Source organism: Suncus etruscus, chromosome 5 (assembly GCF_024139225.1).
Source record: "Suncus etruscus isolate mSunEtr1 chromosome 5, mSunEtr1.pri.cur, whole genome shotgun sequence".
Lineage (NCBI taxonomy): Eukaryota > Metazoa > Chordata > Mammalia > Eulipotyphla > Soricidae > Suncus > Suncus etruscus.
Window position 1 is genome coordinate 91823220 of NC_064852.1, and position 23362 is coordinate 91846581.

General features: G+C 46.7%; 1 protein-coding gene and 1 non-coding gene across 2 annotated transcripts; both read left to right on the forward strand.

The window, feature by feature from the left end:
• The first annotated feature begins 1773 nt into the window (after positions 1-1773).
• Positions 1774-21314, forward strand: CHRNA1 (cholinergic receptor nicotinic alpha 1 subunit). The gene is made up of 9 exons (XM_049773458.1): positions 1774-1816; positions 6767-6912; positions 7011-7055; positions 9683-9792; positions 12763-12958; positions 14183-14420; positions 15921-16144; positions 19191-19430; positions 21183-21314. Exons 1-9 carry the CDS (start codon positions 1774-1776, stop codon positions 21312-21314), a joined length of 1374 nt encoding a protein of 457 aa, XP_049629415.1.
• On the forward strand, positions 18574-18676 carry LOC126009830 (U6 spliceosomal RNA). The gene has a single exon (XR_007496022.1). It is a non-coding gene; the product is annotated as a U6 spliceosomal RNA (small nuclear RNA).
• Positions 21315-23362: the final 2048 nt, after the last annotated feature.

Consider the following 23362-nt stretch of genomic DNA (forward strand, 5'->3'; position numbering starts at 1 on the left):
AACAAGGAATAAGCAATTGCTTCTTGTAGGTTGCAAGAATTTTTTCCTGATACAGGGATTAAAAAGCTGAACTCCTCTACTCTAGCTCCCCAGGGTGAGAGTGGGCAGAGAGTAGGAACTGATGGAAGGAAGCAGGAACCTGGAACAAAGGCCACTTTCCCATCCATTGGGCCTTGAAAAGTCATGCTGGGGAGGTGAAAGACTCAGGCTCAGGGCCTGTGGGAGGTGTTGCCTGATCCAGGGAAGGGGTGCAAGAGCCAATCTGGGCACCAGAGAAACCACTCTAGAAGAAGCCATCTTCATAGGAGATCAAGGAAGCTATCTTCATAGAAAACCAGGGAAGCCATCTTCATAGGAGACAGGGGAAACCATGTTCATAGGAGACCAGGGAAGCCTTTATCGGAAAACCAGAGCTAGTCAGATATAAAACCCCAGCAGTGGGAGTAAGCTCCGCCCCAGCCAGTACACACAGCACAGAGGCTCAGGCTCACTGTGCAGATAGTGCACCAGAGCCAATGAATTGTGCTGTGTCACATATGGTCTTATGTGGTTTTATACAAACACAGCCCATCCTCCGAGACCAGTGACCCCATCCAAATAGACACAGAACTGGCCCTCACCAAAGGGAGGCTCTTGCCACTTTGAGTTTTCCATCTCAAAGGCCTCTCCTCTCCCTTTCCTCCCTTCCCAATTCCCCTCTTCTTCTTCTCCTCTCTGCATACTTCTCCCTTCCCCTCTCCTTTCTTTCTCCTCCCTCCTCTCCTCCTCCTCTCTTCCTTCCTCCACTCCTCTTCCCTCCCTTCCTTTCCTCTCCTCACCTCTCCTCTCCCTTCCTTTCCGCTACTCTCCTCTCCCTTCCCATATCCCCTTCTCTCTTCCCCTCATCTTCTCTTTCCTTCCCATCATTTTCTCTCCTCTCCTCTCCCTCCTCTTCATTCCTCTCTTCTCTACTCTTCTCTTCTTTTACTCCTCTCTCCTCTCCCTCCCCTCTCATCCTTTCATCTCCTCTACTCTTCTCTCTCCCTTCTCCTATCCTATCCTCTCTATGTCTTCTCCCTCTCCTTTCTTCCTCCTCTCCCCTCCACTTCCCACCTCTTCTCTCCTCTCTTATTTCTTTTTTTCCATTCTTTTTTCCTTTTCTTTATCTTTTTTTTGGGGGGGGGCACACCTGGTGACACTCAGGGGTTAATCCTGGCTATGCACTCAGAAATCACTCCTGGCTTGGGAGACCATATGGGACACCAGGGGATTGAACCACAGTTCGTCCTAGGTTAGTGCTTGCAAGGCAAATGCCCTACTGCTTGACCACCACTCCTGCCCCTTCTTCTCTCTTTTTTTTTTTTAACTTAAGACCTGGCTTGGGATACTTCAAAGCATAACATTCTTTATAACAGAAGAGACAGTACAGCAGACAGAGCACTTGCCTTGTATGCAACAAATCCAGTTCCATTCTCAGCACCCCTGAGCCCTCCAGGAGTGACCCCTGAGTACAGAGTTAGGATTAAGTCCTGAGCACAGTCAGTGTAGCCTCCAAATCAAAAGATAAACAGCATAGCACTCTTAATAACCTATTGGTCTAGGGAAGAGCAGCTGTGTAAAGGGAGACGCTGTCACTACTTGAGGCCTCCTCCACCCCACTTGGCTCTGCAAGCCCAGCTGTCCCTGCTGCAAACAGGTGGCATAAAACAACACTCAGATCTCCCAACAGACAAGAGTCTGCCAGCCAGTCCCAGCCAGCTCACGGCCACCGATCTCCACCAAAGCCCAAGGTCAATGAAGCTCCAGCCGATCCTGCTGCTACTTGGGCTGTGCTCAGGTAAGGTCCAGGGTAGGGGACTCTTGCTGGAGACTGATGCTTCTGAAGTCCCCATACAGTCCTGTCTCTTTGATAGGAACCTAGAATTGAAGTCAGCACTCAGGGCTGCTTTGTGAAGGACTCCCTATTACTAGGAATTGGTACCCTGGGGTTTGTGGGAAGTCTGAAATGGTGTTAGCCTTGTTAGTGTGCACAGGAGCTGACTGATCTGGTCTCCACCTCTTCATGATCCACCCAATCTGTGGACCAGTTTCAGAGCCACTTCCACTGTCATAGAGCTGCCTAGATTGATTGATTTGTTTGCTTGTTTGTGGGGCCACTTCTGGAGTGATTATGACTACTCCTGACTCAGATCACTTCTAGCAGTGCTGGGAGTGGACCATACGGTACTGGGGATCCCCTGGTGAAAGCCCTTTCAGCCCTGTCAGGCATCTTTCAGGTCTCGGAGCTGCCTTTTTATTTGCACAGTTCTTGAAACCTACAATGGTAGCTTAGAATGGGGAACAAATAGTTACAAGCCCTTTGGGCTCTAGAGAATTCTTCTAATAAGAGAATGACTGACAGCTCCATGTGCTAGGGAGATTAACAATTGTAACCAAACTCTCTCCATAAGAGATGAAATCCTGGCTAATTTTTAAACTTCTGAAGTTAAAAATACCTCCATATGAGTGCATCCCTGTTTGCTTTGTTTAAAATACAGGAGGTTACTGTATTAGGTTTCCATTTGCATTTGGATGGAAAAATCTTGGGCAGCCTTTGACCTGCATTCCACTGCTCTGGAATGTGTCACAGCTCCACAGCCCAGCCCACACTTCCGGCAGAGGGAAAGATGAGCTGCTGTTGATTACTCCACAGACAGGCTCACTAGTAAGACCATCCCAGGGGACAAAAAGGTAATGGGTCCTCTGTTCTAATATTACTTTGACAGACACAGGCCTTTCTGGGCCAAACCGCTAAAACACTCTATTATTAATTCCACATCACCCCCACTCATACATACACCCAATGGTTTACTATTGTAGCAAATCATCTAAATGCAGATAAATTAAATCCTATGGGATTTAGAATTGGTCCAGTCAAAGTTGAACCATTGGTGGTGGTAGGGATGTTGTGGTGTTTTGTGTGTATTTGTGGTGTGTGTGTGTGTGTTAAAATTGTTGTTGGCGAACACTGCATTCAGTGAAAATTCTTAAGTGTTATTCTTATATATAAAAATCCTTCCACGAATCCCCAAGGGCCTCCTCAAATGCACATGAAGTTACTTTTAAAACTATTTGCTAGGTATTCAATCAAACCTAGAGTTTGCTGGCCTCAATTTCACATGGCTGGCTCACAAAAATTTAAAACTCGATAAAGCAGTCCAATTTCTTGGAAATGCCAGGAGCTGACCTGCCTAGGTTCACTAAATTCATTCGGCAGGACGATGAGTCATTGCAAACACCGTCTATTACGTGCATAGTGAAGAAGCACAGCGGAACCACCAGAGGCCCAATGTGGGACAGAGAAAAACCTGACTCAAGGTGACCTATCCAGTGCACAATTCCCTGGGCACACCCCAGTGTGCTGCTCCTGCAAAACAGATCTGAACAGCTGATGCAAAAAGAGCATTTTTGAAATGAAAGCTGGGGCCCCTCTTTAGAATCAGTGCTTTGTGGCAAAATTTTCCTTCATCCAGGACAACTTTCCAGACTGTGAATCCTACAATCGCCACTTCTTTTTTTTATTTTACGTTATTGAAACCATTGTGATTTACACAGTCCTTTATAATTGGGTTTCTGACACACAATGAATTAAGGCCAATCCCACCTCCAGGATTGACTTCTCTCCATCAATATTCCCCAGGTGCATCCCATACCACCCACCCCGATTCCCAGCCTGCCAGTATAACAGGCCCCTATAAATTTAGATGGTTAATTTGGGTCTCTTAATTCCATTATTGTTGCCTTTGACTTGGAAATTTGGTTCTGTCCTTTCTAAACACCACCAGTGTACCTACTTAGGGCCACTTGGCCCCTTGTCTTCATCCTTTCATATTTGTGTTTCTCCTCCTCCACGCAAATTCATTTCTTCTCCTCTGGGGCCAAGTGTGACCAAGACAACTTCAATTTAAACCATTGCGTTTCTTCATGCAGTTATTCTAAATACCACATATAAGTGATGACATTCTGTATTTATCCTTCTTCTCTGCCACCATCTTTCTAAAATCTGGTCAAGTCACAGAATTCTCAGTACCTTGTTCCCCATGGTAGAGTGAGGTTGGCATAGATGCCAGGAGCATGGCAAAGGATGACTGTATCAGTGTATCAGCTCATAGCACCAAAGGCAATCTGTGACATGGTCTAAGCTGAGTGCAGGCTGAGATTCCTAAGGGATGCATAAAAAATATTTCCAGGAGCCGGAGAGATAGCATGGAGGTAAGGCATTTGCATTCCATGCAGAAGGACGGTGGTTCTAATCCCGGCATCCAATAGGTACCCTGAGCCTGCCAGGAGCGATTTCTGAGCGTGGAGCCAGGAGTAACCCCTGAGTGCTGCCGGGTGTAACCCCCCCCAAAAACAAACAAACAAAAAAAAGATTTTCCCATATAGAAATAGGGGTAGAAAAATGGCACAGAGATTAAGAAACATACCTTGCATATGCTTACCCCAGTTTGATTCCCGGCATCCCCGAAGGTCCTTTTAACACTGACAGAGATGATCCCTGACCTCAGAGCCCAGAGCATCACCCCCAATAAATAAATACAGGGCTTCCCCATAAGAACTCAGAAGTCTGTGGTCCACTCTGGCGACACCTGGCATGAGGGTCCTGACTAGGTCTTTTGGTGCCGGTACCAGCCTTGCTGTTCCATCTTGTTCAGATCTGCCAGTGCTGGGAGCCACCAACGTGGGTTTCGGGGACCATGAAGAGCTAGGGATCCATCTTAAGCCCTGTGTATATGCTCTGTAGGATTTCTAACCCTCTATTGTTAAAGTCTTTTTTTGGCCCTGACATGTTCTACCCCATTAAGCAGCTCTCCAATCCAGAAAAAGGACTTCGGACTTAATCATTTTATTGGCAAACTTAGAGTGTACGGCTTTCTAATTTGAACAATAAAAAAGTAAAAATTATTAGAGTTTAACTATATAGTGGGTAGAATGCTTGGGTTGGTCTGGATTTAATCACTTGTATCCCCTATGGTCCCTTGAGCCCTTCAGGAGTGATCCCTGAGCACAGAATTAGAAGTAAGTTCTGAGTACCACTAGGTGTGGACCCCAAAACAGATAACAACAACAACAACAGCAACAACAAAAAAACAGTGATAACAATCTGTTTTAGCAGTTAACCTTCCTGAGGAAAGAGAAAAAGCACCTCCCTTGTTCCATTTTTAAAGTTGCCTTGGCCGGCTAGAAGAGTTAGCAGTCTCCTTAAATCCCAGGCAGAAACCCAGAGTATTTGGTTTCACTGATCAGGGCAAATACATCCTCTCCTTCCTCTCTGGCCCTGGGCAGCAGCCCCTATCCACCATCCACAGGAAGAGAAGCACAAAGTTGGTTGGAACTTGGAGTCCATCATCTCAGGAGCGACAGCTGCGCTGAGCCACACACATCCAGCATGAGAAAAGACACAGGGCAGAGGGCCAGGGCCCTGGATTCAGCTCTGTCCTCCTGCGTGGCCTGTGACATGTCACCACACTTCTCAGAATCTCAGGGATGCCTACTTGCCCCTCCATTCATTGGGGTTCCGATGACTAGCATTGGACAGAAGAGGCTGTGAGTCTGGTAGGCTCCAGTGAAGGGACTTTGGGATCCTCCCAGGTCTCCCAGCATGAAACAAGGGATAACATCTGTCCAAAGCACCAGGAGATTCATTCTGTGACTGAGAAGGGACCACAAATGGTTGTGAGATTTTTTTTTTTTGAATTAGAATTTTTTTTGGGGGGGTGGCACACCCGGCGTTGCTCAGGGTTTACTCCTGGCTGTCTGCTCAGAAATAGCTCCTGGCAGGCACGGGGGACCATATTGGACACTGGGATTCGAACCAACCACCTTTGGTCCTGGATTGGCTGCTTGCAAGGCAAACGCCGCTGTGCTATCTCTCTCCGGGCCCGAATTAGAAATTTTTATTGAATCGTCATGAGATTCACAGTTATTCAAGTCATTCATGACTGAATTTCAGTCATACAATGTACAACACCCTTCATAGGTGCACCAATGTTCTTAGTTTTCCTCCCACATTCCTCCTGACCGTCTCTGGGGCAGATATTTCTCTTTCTCTCTCTCTCTCTCTCTCTCTCTCTCTCTCTCTCTCTCTCTCTCTCTCTCTCTCTCTCTCTCTCTCTCTCTCTCCCTCTCTCTCTCTCTCAGTTTCTTATTAGACATTGTGATTACTGAAAAAATATCATGCATATCACTTTATCTTCTTTCAGAACCCAGTTTTTGTCCAGAGTGATAATTTCCAACTATCATTGTCATGATGGTTCCTTCTTTGCCCTTTATGGCAAGCTTTCTACCATGGACTATTCCTCCTGGCCCTCATCTCTATTGTCTCTGGATATTATTATCATTCTCTCTCTGTCTGTCACTGTCTGTCTCTCTCTCCCCATCCACACACACACACACACACACACACACACACACACACACACACAAATGAGTATGACCATTCTATATCTATTCCTCTCCCTCTGACTCTAGTTTGGGTAGTTTTTTTTGTTGTTGTTGTTTTTCTTTTTTTGGGGGCCACATGCAGTGATGCTCAGGGGTTACTCTGGCTATATGCTCAGAAGTCACTCCTAGCTTGGAGAATCATATGGGACACCAGGGGATCGAACCGTGGTCCATCCTAGGTTAGCACATGCAAGGCAAGCACCCTACCGCTTGCACCACCGCTCTGACCCAGACTCTGGTTTACTTTTTTCTTTTTGAGAAAGGGGTAATGTTGGGCTACAATACTAAGAATTGGTTCCATCAGCAGATCTCATCCTGGGCTCTGAACATGAGACCCGTTTGGTGGCAAAACTGTTCGAAAACTACAATAGTGTAGTGCGGCCTGTGGAGGACCATCGGGATATCGTGGAGGTCACTGTGGGCCTGCAGTTGATACAGCTCATCAACGTGGTGAGACACACCCGTTCCCACACCCTAACCAGGGGCCTTCACCCCTCCACTCCCTCCTCAACACCCCAACCTGGGGATTTGCCCATGTTTCCCCCCAGGATGAAGTCAACCAGATAGTGACCACCAATGTTCGTCTGAAGCAGGTAATTGGACTATACAGTAACATTCAGGTTTGTTTTATTTGCTCTGATATTGAACTTGGGTCCAGAAGAAAGCATTTGGGACATGGGGAGCCTTGCCAAACTGTGAAGAGAAGGAGCAGGGGTAGTAGTAGAGTGAAGAGTAATTTTATGGGGCCAGTAAGGTGGCACTAGAGGTAAGGTGTCTGCCTTGCAAGCGCTAGCCAAGGAAGGACCACGGTTTGATCCCCGGCGTCCCATATGGTCCCCCCAAGCCAGGGACAATTTCTGAGAACTTAGCCAGGAGTAACCCCTGAGCATCAAATGGGTGTGGCCCAAAAAACCAAAAAAAAAAAAAAAAAAAAAAAAAAAAAGAAGAAGAAGAGTAGTTTTATGGATGGTTTTTGTAGGGGTTTGTTTTCACTTTGTCTTTTCTACGTGGATTTGTTGGCTGAGTGCTGCAAGTATACATCAGACTGAAGAGAGAGTCCAGGGGTAACAGAGGCACCTTGCTTCCTTATCACCTTGGCTTGATCCCCAACATCACACAGTTCCCCAAGTATTGTTAGGGTTCGAGTTGACACCCAGTGCTGAGAGCTAGAGACCACTTTCAATAATGCAGATGCAAAAGAGAATTTAACTGGTTAATTGAAATCTGAGCTTCATCCCACTAAGAGTCTTGTCAAGGACCCTGAGTCAATTCTTCAAGAAATCACAAGCAGTAACAGTATAATCATTTAATTTTATAGCTGTCTTAATTAATTACTGATTTTTCTGGCTCAACTTTGGTTGTATAGGGATACTCTGATTCAAACCTTGGTTGTCTAGGGATACTCTGATTCAAACTCTGATTGTCAAGGGATACTCTGATTCAAGCTCTGGCTGTTAAGGATTACTCTGATTCAGACTTTGGTTATTAAGGGATCCTTTTCAGATACAACATTCATAGCTCACTCAACCCCTAGTTCCTTATTCCTGGAGGGCACAAACTTTGGTTTTATTTCTGAGTCAACTCTTTCTCTGCCTTCAGTACATTTTACTAATGTTTGGGCTCATTTTAGTCTAAAGTTCCTTATCATGGACTTGTGGGGGGCTTTAGATCTTGGTTCTTACAGCATCACCTGAAATGACTCTCAAGCACAGAGCTGAGAGTAACCCATAAGCACCACCAAATCCCAAAACAAACAAAATAAGTTTATGGTCTCTGTTCTTGTAGTCAAAAGTTCAACATCTGGTTGTAGATGGATGGATCCTTTTGCAGCCATGCAGGATTTGTTTTAGTCAGTCACCTATGTGTTCCCATGGTCATGCTAAGTCCCTTCACATGCCCCCTTCCTATCAGGACTTCAGTTACTGCCACAGAGCCCTCCTCATGATTCATCTGATCCCAATTGGCTTGGTGAAGTCCCTTTTGTACAAGGACCCATTCTGAGCTACTGGGAGTCAGATTTCCTCTGAATCTTTGTTTGTTTGGGACCCACCATAGTGGTGTTTGGGGGACTCAAGTGGACTCAGAATTCAAACCACTGTCCTAGCCACAGAATCATACCAGGCAAGCACCTTAACCCCTGTCCTCTCTCTCCAGCCCACTCTGATTATTTTTACACACTTCTCTTTCCTTTGGTTGCCCTAGCTGTTGTTTTGGTGACCAAAGTTGCACACACTTAGTTCTGGCTTCAGAAGTCTCAGGGGGCCTGTTGCCAGGGTCACATTCACCAGGAAGAGTTGTCTTGGAGCTCAGATGCAAGGGATCTACCTGAAAAGGAGGTGCTCTCCCACTGAGCCCTCCCAGGTCCCTGGACATGAATTTTGGGGAGAAATACTATGATCTACTATTATGTTAATGAAATTGGCTACATTGGGCAACTAGTTTATTTACTTATTTGTCTTTTGTTTGCTTGTTTGAGACACCCTTAACAGTGCTCAAAGCTTACTCCTGGCTCTACACTCAGGGATCATTCCTCATAGAGCTCAGAGACCCTTCAGGGTGTCAGGGTTTGAACTCAGGTCAGCAAGAAAAGGCAAGTCCCTCTCTCTTGTACTACCTTTCCAGCCCCAGGTTTTACTTTACATTATACAGTAGAGGGGAAAAAAACATAATGCTCTATGTTAAAAAAGATTGCCAGACCAAGGACAATATTCACTGAGTCAGTCTCCTTTTTTGGGATACATTGTACCATGAATTGGGGTGCTTTTGCCTTGTCATCTGTACATGACTCCTGTGCCTAGGATTATTGTGATGCTGATGCAATACTAAGAACAAGGATGCAGCAGCAGCCCACTCTGCAGCACTGGTGCTGCGTCAGTGTGGGCTGAGGTTGCATTACCAGAATGACCCCAATCTGCCATCTGCTGCTGGGAGCACAGTTACTGCCAAAAATCCTGGGGCTGGAAAGAGAGAGATTACACTGAGAGGCACTTGCCTGGTACTTGGCAGACCCAGGTATAATCCACAGCACCACATAAGGTCCCCCAAGCCCCTACCAACAGTGAGTGTCCCCTGAGCAGAGAGCCTGGAGTGAGCCCTGAGCACTGCTGAGTGTGATTCCCCCAAAAACTGTCTGTCCAGATGTAGCTGTTAGAGCTCAGGGCAAAGCCGCACTGTCCTTGTGGCACTTTCGCTGTAATCTAACAACTGTCTTCACTTGCAGCAATGGATAGACGCCAACCTGAAATGGAACCCAGATGAATATGGTGGCCTGAAAAAAATCCACATTCCCTCACAAAACATCTGGCGGCCAGACCTGGTTCTCTACAACAAGTAAGTAGAGCCAACAGCACGGGTAGTATTGGGTGTTGGACTGCGAGGCTGGGGGTGGGGTGGGGGCCTAAGAGCTGCCACTGACAGAGTCCCTCAGCACCATTCACAGCAAATATGCCTTGAAGCTGACAGTCAGGCTGACAGACTAGGGGTAGCATACAATCTCAGGCAGGAATTGAAACAATGGTCAGAGCCAAGGCTGAGGAGCAAGAGGATGTTTAATCCCCGGGAGCTCCCAGAGAGTAGATGCAATTGTCTCCAGATCCAGACTTTCCACTCGTGACATCCTGGAGCTTGAATGGTCTTTGTCACAGAGGGTGCAAGGCTCTTGGGACTACCACCTTAAAGTGCCAGTCCAGCCCAGACCAACCCAGGGAGCAGGGGCCACTCAGAACCCAGCCAGTGGGAAAAAGGCACTTCTCCAGTGGAAGGAAGAAAGGAACTGGCCCCATTCCCAATTTCTACCTCCCAGTTTCTCTTAGACGTGGTTTTCAGCTACAGCCATAGTTACATTCACCTCTGGACTTCCCAGACAGATGTGCTGATGTTGCAGAGCTTCATTTAGTTTCTCTGTGAGGAACTGAGACCCGGAGAGATGACTTAAAGGACAAAGCACATACTGGTTAGTCCTAGCACCACAGGCCCCTTTTTTTTAACCCCAGCCCAACTGCCTCTGACTCTGGGGCCCCCAATCACTGTTGTGGCAGCCCCTCCCCTCCAGGTTAATTAAATAAGTGAACTACTGGCGTTCTAATCCCAACACCCCATCACCCCCCAAGCACTGCCTGGAGTAAAATCTGAGCAAGGCCATGTGTGGTCAAGACACCAAAGAAAGCAATTGATAGCCAAGTTGGCAGCTCAGAAGTGTATTCCAGCTTATCCTACCTATTTATAAGGACAGTAGGGGGTAAGGGTCTCTCTAGTATTTGGGACTCTATGGGAAAGGTTTAGTATCACTCTGCTTTCTTCATTGAACTCCACCTCTGTCCTAAGGGGGAAAAACTCTATGGAAAAAGATTACTGGCTTATGAAATGAAGCCCAAATCTAGCTCCTATGTCCCTAAAAGCTCACAGACCAGACACCTATTTTTGGGGGTGGGGGACCACATGAGATTCTGGGAATGAAGCCCAGGTCTACCATGGACAGGCCAACCCCCGCCTGCTATGCTATGGCTCTAGCCTGATCCAGATTCTAATGCTGTGCTCCAGCCAAGGCTGTGGACTCTGCTGTCTGTGACCTGACTTACACACTGATGGCTGCAAAAATCTCCTGTTTTCCTTTTCTTTCATAAATATATTTATTTATTTTGGGGTTTCTGACAATATTCAGGCTAGTTCTAGCCCTGTGTTGGGAGATCACTTCTGACAGAGCTCTGGGATCATAGGAGTGCTGTGAATTGAATCAGGGTCAGTTGCATGCAAGGTAAATATCTTCTCTACTGTCCTATCTTTTATGTTCAGATTATTATTTATCAATACCCAGCTTTGGAGAGTTTTTATCATAAGATAAAACTGCCCACACCAAAAAAACCAGGGACTTTGCAACTCAAATCTGGAGTTTTACAGTCTCATGAAAAAACTGACATCCACAAAGCTGGGATTTTGGATTTAAGGGTCTAGCTGTTCAGCTTCTGAAGCCAAGTTGCTAGACTACTCTGGGATACCAGGGTCACTTTGGGCCTGGATTGCTGCATGAACAAGTTGCTGTGCCTGCAGAAAGAGGAAGGCAGCAGTGCCCAGACTTAGCACTAGCATCTTCCTTACCTGCCTGGCCTAGAGCCATTGAGTGTGTGGCTCTAGCTTGTATGACCCCCACCCCAACAAGGTTGGTCTAATGAAACTTAGAAAGTTCTAATGATTCTGCTTTCACCTGCCTGACGCATCCTGTATCTCTGTAGGCATTTTTATTTGTAGTGCCTGATATTTATTTTCTGATTAACATTCAAAGTACATCAAGGCAGCGAAAAATGAAGGCTGACCGATATTGTAGATTTAAAATATAAAATATAAAGTCCATGTGTTGGGTGAGACTGCTGCAGGCACCATGTTTTTAACCCCTTAGGCTAACAGGTCTGATGAAAGGTAGTAGCAGAGAAATAATTGACAAGCAGTCAGTTCAAGTTTCATCAGAGTCAGCTTGCTTTATTCCTTGGCTTTTTCTCTGCCATGAGCCTTTCTGCTATCTGCTTTCTTCTCTGAGCAGCTCCTTGCAGCATCTCTTTAGACTCTGCCTTTTGCTGCTCCTTCCTCACCTCCTCCCAGACAGACTCTTTTTCTTTATTTAAGATAGCCTGCCTCAGAGGCCAGAGATAGCCTTGCAAGCAGTTGACCCTGGATCGACAGTGGTTCTATTCCCACATCCCACATAGTCCTGTGCCTGCCAGGAGCAATTTCTGAGTGCAGAGCCAGAAATAACCCCTGAGCGCTGCCAGGTGTGGCCCCCCAAAACCAAACCAAAACAAAAATAACCTGCCTCATTCCAGGTAATGGCGGGTCTGATCATCCAGGTGGGATTAACATCTCAAAAGAAGAGGTTAGGGAAACAGGAAGTTGGAGGCAGGGTTACAGAATGTCTCAAGGGACAGAGCCAGAGAGCACTTGCCTAGCATGTGGTGGTGGCCATGACAATGGTTGGACTCTCAGCACCCAGGGTCATGCCCTGAACTCAGCTGGGTGTGATGCCCAAATCAAACAAAATCAGCCTTAGCACTTAAATGATGCTCAGAAATATTTTGGAGTGCAAACACTGCAGTGCTTCTTATTACCAGACCAATTTAGGAAACAGTAACATAGATATAGATACCGCAGGCCAACATAGTCTAAGCTACGGCACTGTGGAAAAGTAGTTTCTAGAGTTAGCCCCTAAATGGAAACCATCCGCTTCCTGTGAACTCCCCACATGCCCTAAGAGAAATGAAAGGTTCACCCTTCACAGAATCCTTTTCCCTTCTTTCTTCATGTCAACTCTAGTGCTGATGGTGACTTTGCCATTGTCAAGTTCACTAAAGTGATCCTTAACTATACTGGCCATATCACCTGGACACCCCCGGCCATCTTTAAAAGCTACTGTGAGATCATTGTCACCCACTTTCCCTTTGACGAACAAAACTGCAGCATGAAGCTGGGCACCTGGACCTATGATGGCTCGAAGGTGGCCATCAATGCGGTAGGTGGTGACCTCTGGTGGTGAGTCTGGATTCAGAAAAAGGGTGATCCAACTCTGTCCCCTTGTTACTGCAAGGATCTCAGCACTTGATCGAACATTGGTTCTTGACTGGTTGGGAATATTGTTGGTAGCCAGCACATGAGAACCTCTTGAGAGTGTAAATGAATTTCCTGTGCCCACATTTAGGGCCAAGAATTCAGAGTGAATCCACCTGGAATTGGGAGGGAGGATGCACCCTGTGTTCTTTTGAGGGGCACACTCAGTGGTGTTTAGGGGTCACTCCTGGCTATCTGCTCAAGGGACTATATTGGGTACTAAGAATGGAACCTGGAGCAGCCGCATGCAAGGCAAATGCTCTATTTGCTGTTCTATTACTCCAGCCCCAATGTTATTATTATTTTTTTTAATGTTTTTAGGAATGTGGCAGAGCCTTCCAAGTGGTGCTCTGAGGTCTGGGGCCTCAACTGGCCATCATTTCAGGGCAAGATGGGAAACTGCTCAGGCTGCCCAGTGCTGGGCTATTCCAGACATTGTCATGGCACTAAGGGATTCCCATATTAAACTCAGTGGTACTTGGGGAACCTTGTGGTGCTGGATACGGAATCCAGGTCAGGAGCAGGCTAGGCACTCACCTAGCAGCTAATACAAATTCCTGGCCTGGATACCATGAGAGTCTTTTTGTTGTTTTTTGTTTTGTTTGGTTTTGGGGTTACCCCTAGGAATTACTCTTAGCTCTGCACTCATTCCTGGTGGTGCTTTGATGACCATATGGGAATGGAACTTGGGCCAAATATGTTCAAGGTAAACTCCCTACCCACTATGCTATTGCTCCTGTCCCTCTTGATTATTTGTTTTTTAGTTTGTTTGGGGCTGTTTATTTTTGGGCCACACCTGGGGCTACTAGGGGTTACTCCTAGCTTTACACTCAGAAATCACTCCTGGCAGTACTTGGGGGGAGCATATAGGATGCCAGGGACCAAACCCAGGTTGGACGTGTGCAAGACAAACTCTCTACCTGCTCTGCTATTTCCCTGGACTGACACCCTGAGTTTTAAAGCTCCAATGACATGGATGTAAGATCAATATGAAGTAGCTTATGGTATGAGTTTTCTTACTTAAGGGACAGAAACCTAAGGGCTACCCCAGAGGTGGTCTGTGACAACCTTTTCATTGCTGATGATGGGGCACTGCTGCTCCTCAATGAGCTTTATTCTGTCTTCTCAGGAGAGTGAGCAGCCGGATCTGAGCAACTTCATGGAGAGCGGGGAGTGGGTGATCAAGGAGGCCCGGGGCTGGAAGCACTGGGTGTTCTACGCCTGCTGCCCCACCACCCCCTACCTGGACATCACCTACCACTTTGTCATGCAGCGCCTTCCCCTCTACTTCATCGTCAACGTCATTGTGCCCTGCCTGCTCTTCTCTTTCCTCACTGGCCTGGTGTTCTACCTGCCTACAGACTCAGGTGGGGCAGCTACCATGGTGGCTGCTGCCACTGGCAGCTCTCTAGCTGCTGTTTTGGGGAGAGGTAGAAATCATCACATGGGCATGATCACTGGGTGATGCCTGTTCCATGAGGCCATGTGCCTGGGGATAGTGGGTGGGGAAATGGCTGCTGGTGTGTCTCCCCACTGTGCCAACCTAGTAAGCCAATGAGGGTCAACTTCCATCTTTCTGATGCCTTCGGGACTCAGTATGTTTTCACCCCAGCTGATGACCAGGAAAGAATGGGTCCCAGGTTGATGACCAGAGACACTTTATTCCATTCCAACAATAGATGACCTAGGATACATGTAGAGTAGAAGGGCCACGGACATAGCAGAAGCATAGCCAGGGTGAGCCAAGGAGAAGATAAGCATAAACACGGGGCTTAGAAATGTTTCAGAAGCAATGCAGGGACAGTAAAAGTGGTAGATAGGTATTATTTCTCATTTAACTGGAGCTCTATGTGAGGGAAAAGAGGCTGCCTGGAGTCAAGCAGGACTGTATCCACTAATCATGAGGGAATGGCACCTCTCTTTGTGCAGTCATTCTCCATCTCTGGGACCATGTCTCTGAAGCTTTTGCCTCTAGGAGAATCCCCGGAATAGTTGTTCTATGGGATTTTATCTGCCAGGTGGTTTGGAAACAGCAACACTGGGGGATCTATCACCCCACAGCCCACTCACAGAGCAGGCACTGATTGAGCTCATCTAGTCTAAATGAATACACGAGTTGCCAAATACTTGCATGGATCCAGGTATGTACTTGGCCCAGGAGTCTTGTGTGTGATTCTGACCGGCCCAGGTCCCTGTGTGTGCTGCTAAATAGGCTGTGCAAAGCTGGTCTCCAAAAGGCATCTCCAGATCCACGTGGTGAGGCCTTTCCTCCCAGTGGTTTTTCCTTTGTACTCAACAACCTGGACAAGAAACTTACCTCTTTCCGAAAAATCTCGGTTGTGACATAACACCACGCCTTTTAGGACACTGGTGGTAGTGGTGGTGGGTGAGGGGAGGCACACAGGCCTGCTTGCAAGTTCCTGTTTATGAACCACTTAAGCCAGTTTCAGGGAGGGGAACAGAATATAGATGTTGTTACAGTCTTGAACAGATCAAAGTTTTATCAAAAACAGATTCTTGGGGGGGGGTGAAATGTGGGGAGGGGGCACCACTCAGGGTTTACTCCTGGTTCTGCACTCAGGAATTACTCAGGCATGGCTCAGGGATCCATGTGGGATGCCAGAGATCAAATCTAGATCTACATTATGTAAGGCAAATGCCCCACCCACTGGATTATCCCTATAGCCCTCATAAAAACTTCTTTTGAAAGAGCCCACAAATGAGTAAATCCAACTCAGACTTAAAAGAGCCAAATCATCACCTCTTCCTCTGTTGCTTGTGGAGACAAGGTTATAGTAGGAGATCAAGCAGAATCCCTTAGTAAGGCTGCAGGACTCGTCTCTCTGGTTCTTCCTCCTCTCGTCCAGGGGAGAAGATGACTCTGAGCATCTCGGTCCTGCTGTCCTTGACCGTGTTCCTGCTGGTCATCGTGGAGCTCATCCCGTCCACCTCCAGTGCTGTGCCCTTGATTGGGAAGTACATGCTGTTCACCATGGTGTTTGTCATTGCCTCCATCATTATCACGGTCATCATTATCAACACGCACCACCGCTCTCCCAGCACCCATGTCATGCCCGAGTGGGTACGGAAGGTGAGTGGGCACAGGAGGAGAGTCGGGATAGGTAAGAGGGCATGAAACGTGAGCAGACTTAGGGAGTGGGAGTACAATAAGGGAATAGCAACCGGAGGTGAGTGGGTGTGGAAGGTAAGTAGGTGGGTGGATGTGGAAGGTGAGGGGCTGTGGGAGGTGAATCATGCAGGAAATGAGCAGGTCCAGGAGGTGAGGGGTTGTGGAAGGTGAGTGAGTCTGGGAGGTGAAGGGATAAGTGAGGTGAGTGGTGTAGGAGGTGAAAATGAATATGAATATGGGAGGCAAGAGGGTAAGGCCCCTGCAATCTTTCCAGGAGGTGACCTTTCCCTGGAGGGCATCTCCCATCTATCTCTCTAGGATTTCAGGGAACATGAGCAGACTTGGAGAAGACACCTCTCTTACCTTTTTCTAGAGGTTAAGAAATCAAATAGCCTCTCCTAAGAGATAAGGAAAATGATGAAAAAAGCTCACTCATACTGGAAGTGTCTGTCACTCTCTTCTTAATCAAATTCAGGGGAATTTGTTTTGGTTTTTCAGGCCACACCCGTTTGATGCTCAGGGGTTACTCCTGGCTAAGCGCTCAGAAATCGCCCCTAGCTTGGGGGGACCATATGGGACGCCAGGGGGATATAACCGTGGTCCTTCCTTGGCTAGCGCTTGCAAGGCAGACACCTTACCTCTAGCGCCACCGCGCCGGGCCCCAAATTTAGGGGAATTCTTGACATTCCTAATGTCCCCCTATGCTGAAATCTAGGCTGCTTATTTTGGGAATCAAAGCAATAAAGACTAAGAATGGAGAGAAGGCTTGAGATATTGTTCGAAATTAGTTTTCAGTTTTAGGGGAGGAATACTGCCTTAACATTCATTCGGCTTATTGCATTTTAAAATGTATCTGTGTTGACATTGCAAATAGATCTAAATAGGGATGGTTACGTGTTTTTGAGACATGATAAAACTAAGAGGAAACTGCCTTGGCCTGAAGACCTGAGGAAGGCATCCCTTTGTACTGCAAATCCTGAGCTCTTTGGAGATCTGAGGTGGACCCTTCAGAAAAGGAGAAGCTATAGGAGAATCTAGAGGTCCTGGTATATAAAAAAATACACCATCAAGAATCCAAGATATGGGCCCGGAGAGATAGCACAGCAGCGTTTGCCTTGCAAGCAGCCGATCCAGGACCAAAGGTGCTTGGTTTGAATCCCGGTGTCCCATATGGTCCCCCGTGCCTGCCAGGAGCTATTTCTGAGCAGACAGCCAGGAGTAACCCCTGAGTACTGCCGGGTGTAACCCAAAAACCAAAAAAAGAAAAAAAAAAGAATCCAAGATATTTCCCCCTTGTGACAACACCCAGATTAACCTCACTCCCCCATAAACTTCTATGTAGGCAGAGAAATCCAGGCCAAGGCAATTTTGAGAAATTCTATATAACGTTCCCTCAAAGCCATCCTCTGCTTTTTTTCCTCTGGAGAAGCTCATGTTCTCCTTGAACATCTTTCTACAATTCATCTCTCTAAGTAAATTTCCTTTAAAAAGCAAGGAATGAAAGAAAAAGAAAGGAGGGAAGAAAAAAAGAAAGAAGGGGAGATAAGGGAAGGAGGGAGGGAGGGAAGGAATGAAGGATGGGAGAAAGTATGGAAGGAAGGAAGGGAGGGAGGAAGGGAAGGAGGAAGGGAGGGAGGAAGGGAAGGAGAAAGGATGGAAGGAGGAAGGAAGAAAGGGAGGGAGGAAGGGAGAGAGGGAGGGAAGAAGAAACAGACGGAGGGAAGAAGAAAGGGAGGGAGGGAAAACAGAGAGGAGGAAGGGAGGGAGAAAGGACAGAATAAAGAAAGGGAGGGAGGGATAAAGGACAGAAGGAAGGGAGGGAAAACAGAGGGAGGGAGAAAGGACAGAATGAAGAAAGGGAGGGAGGGAGGAAGGAAAAAAGGAAGGAAGGAAGGAAGGAAAGGAGGGAGAAGGGAGGGAGGAAGGGAAGAAAGAAGGGAGAAAGGAAGGGAGAAAGGGAGAAAGGAAAGGAGGAAGGGAGGAAGGGAAGAAAGAAGGGAGGAAAGGAAGAAAGAAGGGAGGAAGGAAGGAAAGAAGGAAAGGAGGGAGAAGGGATTGAAGGAGGAAGGGAGAAAGGAAAGGAGGGATGAAGAAAGGGAGGGATGGAGGAAGGGACGAAGGGAGGGAGGAAGGGAAGAAGAAAGGGAGGGAGGGAGGGAGGGAGGAAGGGAAAAAGACGAGAGGGAGGAAGGGAAGAGGGGAAGAAGGAAGGGAGGAAGGGAAGAAGAAAGGGAGGGAAGAAGGAAGGAAAAAAGAAGAGAGGGAGAAAGGGAAGAAGGAAGGGAGGGAGGGAGGAAGGGAGGAAAAAAAGAAGGGAGGGAGGAAGGGAAGAAGGAAGGGAGAGGGAGAAGGAAAGGAGAAAGAAAAGGATAAGAAAGATAGGAGGAAAAGTGCTCGCTTCGGCAACACATATACTAAGATTGGAACGATACAGAGATTAGTATGGCCCCTGTGCAAGATGACATGCAAATTTGTGAAGCGTTCCATATTTAAAAAAAAAAAAAAAAGAAAAAAAAAAGAGAAAGAGCCTCTGGTTCAAGTTCCTCGGCTGTACACAGGAGCCCTCCAGTGGCGAACTGAAATATGACCGCAGCGTCTGTCGACAGGCTTCACACACACACACACACACACACACACACACACACACACACACACACACACACACACACACGAGCCCTCCAGTGGTGAACTGAAATATGACCGCAGCGTCTGTCGACAGGCTTCACACACACACACACACACACACACACACACACACACACACACACACACACACACACACACACACACACACACACACACACACGCTCTTCCTAGGAAGGCAACTTCTAGATAACCTAAAAGTTTAAAATGCAAAATGCACCATCCTTTTTGCCTTTAGGGGCTGGTTCCCAGAGACGCTGAAGGACTTGCCTAAGGTCACACTGCGCTTTTAAAGTCAGAATTCAAGCTTAACCTGCTGCCCAACTTTCTCCTTTTTTCCTTCTGAATTTCCTTGCCATGTTAGGTTTTTATCGAGACCATCCCCAATCTCATGTTCTTCTCCACAATGAAAAGACCGTCCAGACAAAAGCAAGACAAGAAGATCTTCACGGAAGACATCGACATCTCTGACATTTCGGGGAAGCCCGCAGCCCCGTCCACGGGCTTCCATTCTCCTCTGATGAAACACCCGGAGGTGAAAAGCGCCATCGAGGGTGTGAAGTACATCGCCGAGACCATGAAGTCGGACCAGGAGTCCAACAACGTAAGCCGCTGCCTCCCCACACCCGGCCCTCTGCCACTGCCACTCCTGCTGTCCTCCACGCTGAGCATCTAGGCTGCTTAATTGGGGAGCCTGTTACCTTGTTGACCTGGGGGTCGCACACGAGCACGGATGTGTTGCTGCACTCCAGACTGTGGTACCCATTGGGTTGTGTGCTTGCACGCTCACCCCAGGGGTCATGCTCCGTTAGGAGGGAACTTGGACTGGCTGCCAAGGGTCGCACTGGGGGGTTGCAGTCATCCTGGGTGCACATGGTTCGCAAGTGACTGGTTGTACTCAAACTCGTGGCTCTAGGCCTCCCAGTCCTCAGAGCTAGGCAGATGGGACTCTGCATGTGGTGGAGGCACCGGGAACTGGACTTTTGGCCTTATGTTTGCAAGGCAGGAATCTTGTCCTCCGGACTATCTCCCCAGTCAAACTTGACAGTCTGGTTTATAAGATCAAACGGGGCTCGAGAGAGCTTAAAGGGCTGGACACATGCTCTCTGGGAGGTCAATTCTGGGCATTGCATGGGAGTCCCCAGCACTGCCTGAGCACTGAGTTCCAAGTGAACCCTGAGCACTGCCAGGTGTGAGCCTCCAAACAAACAAATACATAAATGATTGATTGCTTGAGTACAGGGACCAGAATGATTGTACAGTGGACAGGGTTCTTGCCTTACACTTACTGGCCAGGATTTGATTCCCAGCATCCTTTTTGGTCCCCCCAGCACTACCAGGAGTAATTTCTGGGTGCAGAGTCAAGACTAACTCCTGAACATCACCAGGTGTGGCCCAACCCCCCCCCCCCATTAAAGAAAACACAAATGCTAGAGTATAGATGGGCACATTTGGTCTAAGATGTGTGTTGGTGACTACTTCTGGACCACCTGCATATCACATTGTGAATAATCTAATTAAGAATCTTGGTGTTAGAGAGATAATGTAATGAGTTAAAGCCTTGCATACAGCAGGCTCAGGCTTAATATTCAGCACTATGTATAGTCCCACAAGCACACCAGGAATGATTTTTTTTTTCCTTTTTTAGTGACATTCAGGGGTTACTCCTGATTATAAGCTCACAAATCGCTCCAGGCTTGGGTGACCCGGACACCAGGGATTGAATCCAGGTCCATCCTGGGTCAGTCATGTGCAAAGCAAGCACCCTACTGCTGTGCTATTGCTCTGGTCCTATAAATGATTCTTTTTTTTTTTTTTTTTTTTTTTTTTGGTTTTTGGGTCACACTGGCAGTGCTCAGGGGTTACTCTTGGCCCTAGGCTCAGAAATTGTTCCTGGTAGGCTCGGGAGACCATATGGGATGCCAGAATTCGAACCACCGTCCTTCTGCATGCAAGGCAAACACCTGACTTCCAGGCTATCTCTCCAGCCTCTAGGAATGATTCTTGAGTGCAGAGTCAGGCGTATGTCCTGAGCACTGCCAGGTATGCCCCCAAATTCCTTCATCAATCAATCAATATCTTGGGCTGGAGAGATACTATAGCATTTACCTGTTCAATCCCGGCACTGTATAGTCTCTCAGCTTGCTAAAAATCATTCCTGAGCAGAAAACCAGGAGTAGCCCCCAAGCACAGCTGGGTGTGTTTCCAAAAATCCAAATAAGACAAGAGAGAAATAAAGATCTACTGCTGCCTTAGAGGCATCACAAGCTTTGAGGTGATTATTGTGGTGGATCTGTGGAAAAGGTGCCTTTAAGTCTGGCTTCTGCAAGAAACATTCACTCCCCCTTTCTCCCAGGCCGCCGAGGAGTGGAAGTACGTGGCTATGGTGATGGACCACATTCTCCTGATAGTCTTCATGCTCGTATGTATCATTGGGACCCTCGCAGTGTTTGCAGGTCGGCTCATTGAGCTCAATCAGCAAGGGTGAGCTTACAACCTCAAGATGCTATGCAGAGTTGGGTTCCAGGACTTGGTGGTTCAGACCAAGGGCAGAGATGAGAGTAGCCAGCTTAGATGGACATTCACATATGGAACATGGAGTGTTTGGCTTTTGTTACTAATGGAAATGATTTATGTATGTATAGAGTGTGAGGTCTCCAAGTGCTTTCACGTGCTTTCTCCCTTCATTTCTGCTGTGTCTGCCCAATGCCAGGATGGAAATGGGTCCCCCCAAAAAGTGTTTCTTATGGGATCTGGAAGGGTTTTGTCCAGCATCAATGAGGTTTTACTTTCTGTTTAAAAAGAAAAAATTTTAAAGCAAAAAATGTATTCTTTGCTTAAAAGTTGCGTTCATACCTACAAGGGAAGTCCTATCCTTTGATCCCCAAAGGATAAAGTATTTGAATCAGAGATAATAATAATAATAATAATAATAATAAGCAGTGGAAAGGTAATAGTTTGAGAATGACCATGGAAATGTAAGCAGTATCAAAATCCAATTTTCTAATAAATTTCTAATTTCTAATAAATTTCTGCAACTGGGAGTTAAGGGAAGTATTTTCCATTATAACATGAGACCTGATTCTGAAATTTTGAGTTTAAAGGAAAATAGGTCACAACCCGTATTGAACATGATACCGTGTAATGACTCACACAGGCAACTTGGCTTTATCTTCATGGCTCTCCTTTGGGGAAGGGGACATGACCCAGCAATTCCACTTTCAGGTCTTTACCAAAAAAGGAACTAAAACATTGAGAGGAGCAGATACTAGGACATGAGTATTCACTGTAGCATCATACCCAAGGGTCAAAAGGCAGGCATTGTTTGTGTCCACTGATGGATAAACAACGTGTGGCTGTTGTGCAACGGAATAGTCTTCAGCCTTGAAAAGGATCAGAATTCTGGTCAATACAACATGGGCCTACTAGGAAAGTGATAAGTGAGGTGAAATGAGCCAGATGTGAAAGCACATGCTATTATCAGGGCAGATTCACAGACACAGGAAGCAGAGTTGACATGACAGGGCTGGGTAGAAAGAGTCTCACTCGGAGAGCACAATGTTTGGTTCAAAACTGGGAAGAATGTTTGGAAGTGGATTGTGGAAATAGCTAGACCACTACAGATTCATGCATTTTAAAATGGTGATGATGGTAAATTTTATTATGTGTATTTTAAGCATAAAAAATAATAAAAGTGGTAAAAAATGTAAATTTCGTACTTCATATAATTTGCCACATTTAGGGGGAAGAGAGAGAGAGAGACTAAGTACTAAAATCATCTTCTTGATTAATCAGTCCACCATGGTCTCCAGGACTACAGATAGAGGAAGGAACTAAAAGTCCTTTGACCAGGACCTTAACTTCTGAGCAATGACACTCAGGCTCAGAAAGTTCAAAATAGAGTTGATCTCCCTTATCCAGTTACTTAGGGACAAACAATATCTCCTGCCTCCTGCTGTTTCCATTACATTTAATAACTTCTGTCCCAAGTGAGCCCCTCCAATATGTTCCTTCACTCACAAACACACCCAAGTAGGCCCTGGAAGATAAAGAGTCTTTACAAAGGGTCCCTCAGACTGTGCCCAACAACCTTCGAATCTTCCATGTCTGGAATCTCCCATCTCTAGAAGCTACTGTCTCTGGAACCTTCCTTGTCAAGGCCGGCTCTCCAGAAAGTCATGAGACATGAAATGTGAGAGATGCTGCCCTCTTGTGGGTACGTGTTTGCTATGATCTGGATTCCACATGAACTGCCCATATGGGTGTGTTTTTGATAACAGGGGAGGAGGATTGCTTGGGAATTAAGGGTCATCTAGAAACTGAAGTCCAGACTGGAAAAGTTCTATGGGCATGGATTTACAGGCTAAAAATGGAAAGAGAAGTTATTCAATACTCTAAATTGGCCCTTAATCCCCAACCCATCCACCCCCATATTTTTCATGTTGTTAGAACTGAGATCTGATTAAACTGAAAATTATAGGGGCCGGAAAGATAGCACAATGGTGTTTGCCTTGCAAGCAGCCGACCCAGTACCTA

Bases quoted from the DNA above. Each gene is read 5' to 3' on its own strand.
- CHRNA1 (XM_049773458.1), top strand. From the start codon at position 1,774: ATGAAGCTCCAGCCGATCCTGCTGCTACTTGGGCTGTGCTCAG. The intron at 12,959-14,182 runs GTAGGTGGTGAC...CTGTCTTCTCAG, and splicing joins CGAAGGTGGCCATCAATGCG to GAGAGTGAGCAGCCGGATCT. The intron at 14,421-15,920 runs GTGGGGCAGCTA...CCTCTCGTCCAG, and splicing joins CTACCTGCCTACAGACTCAG to GGGAGAAGATGACTCTGAGC.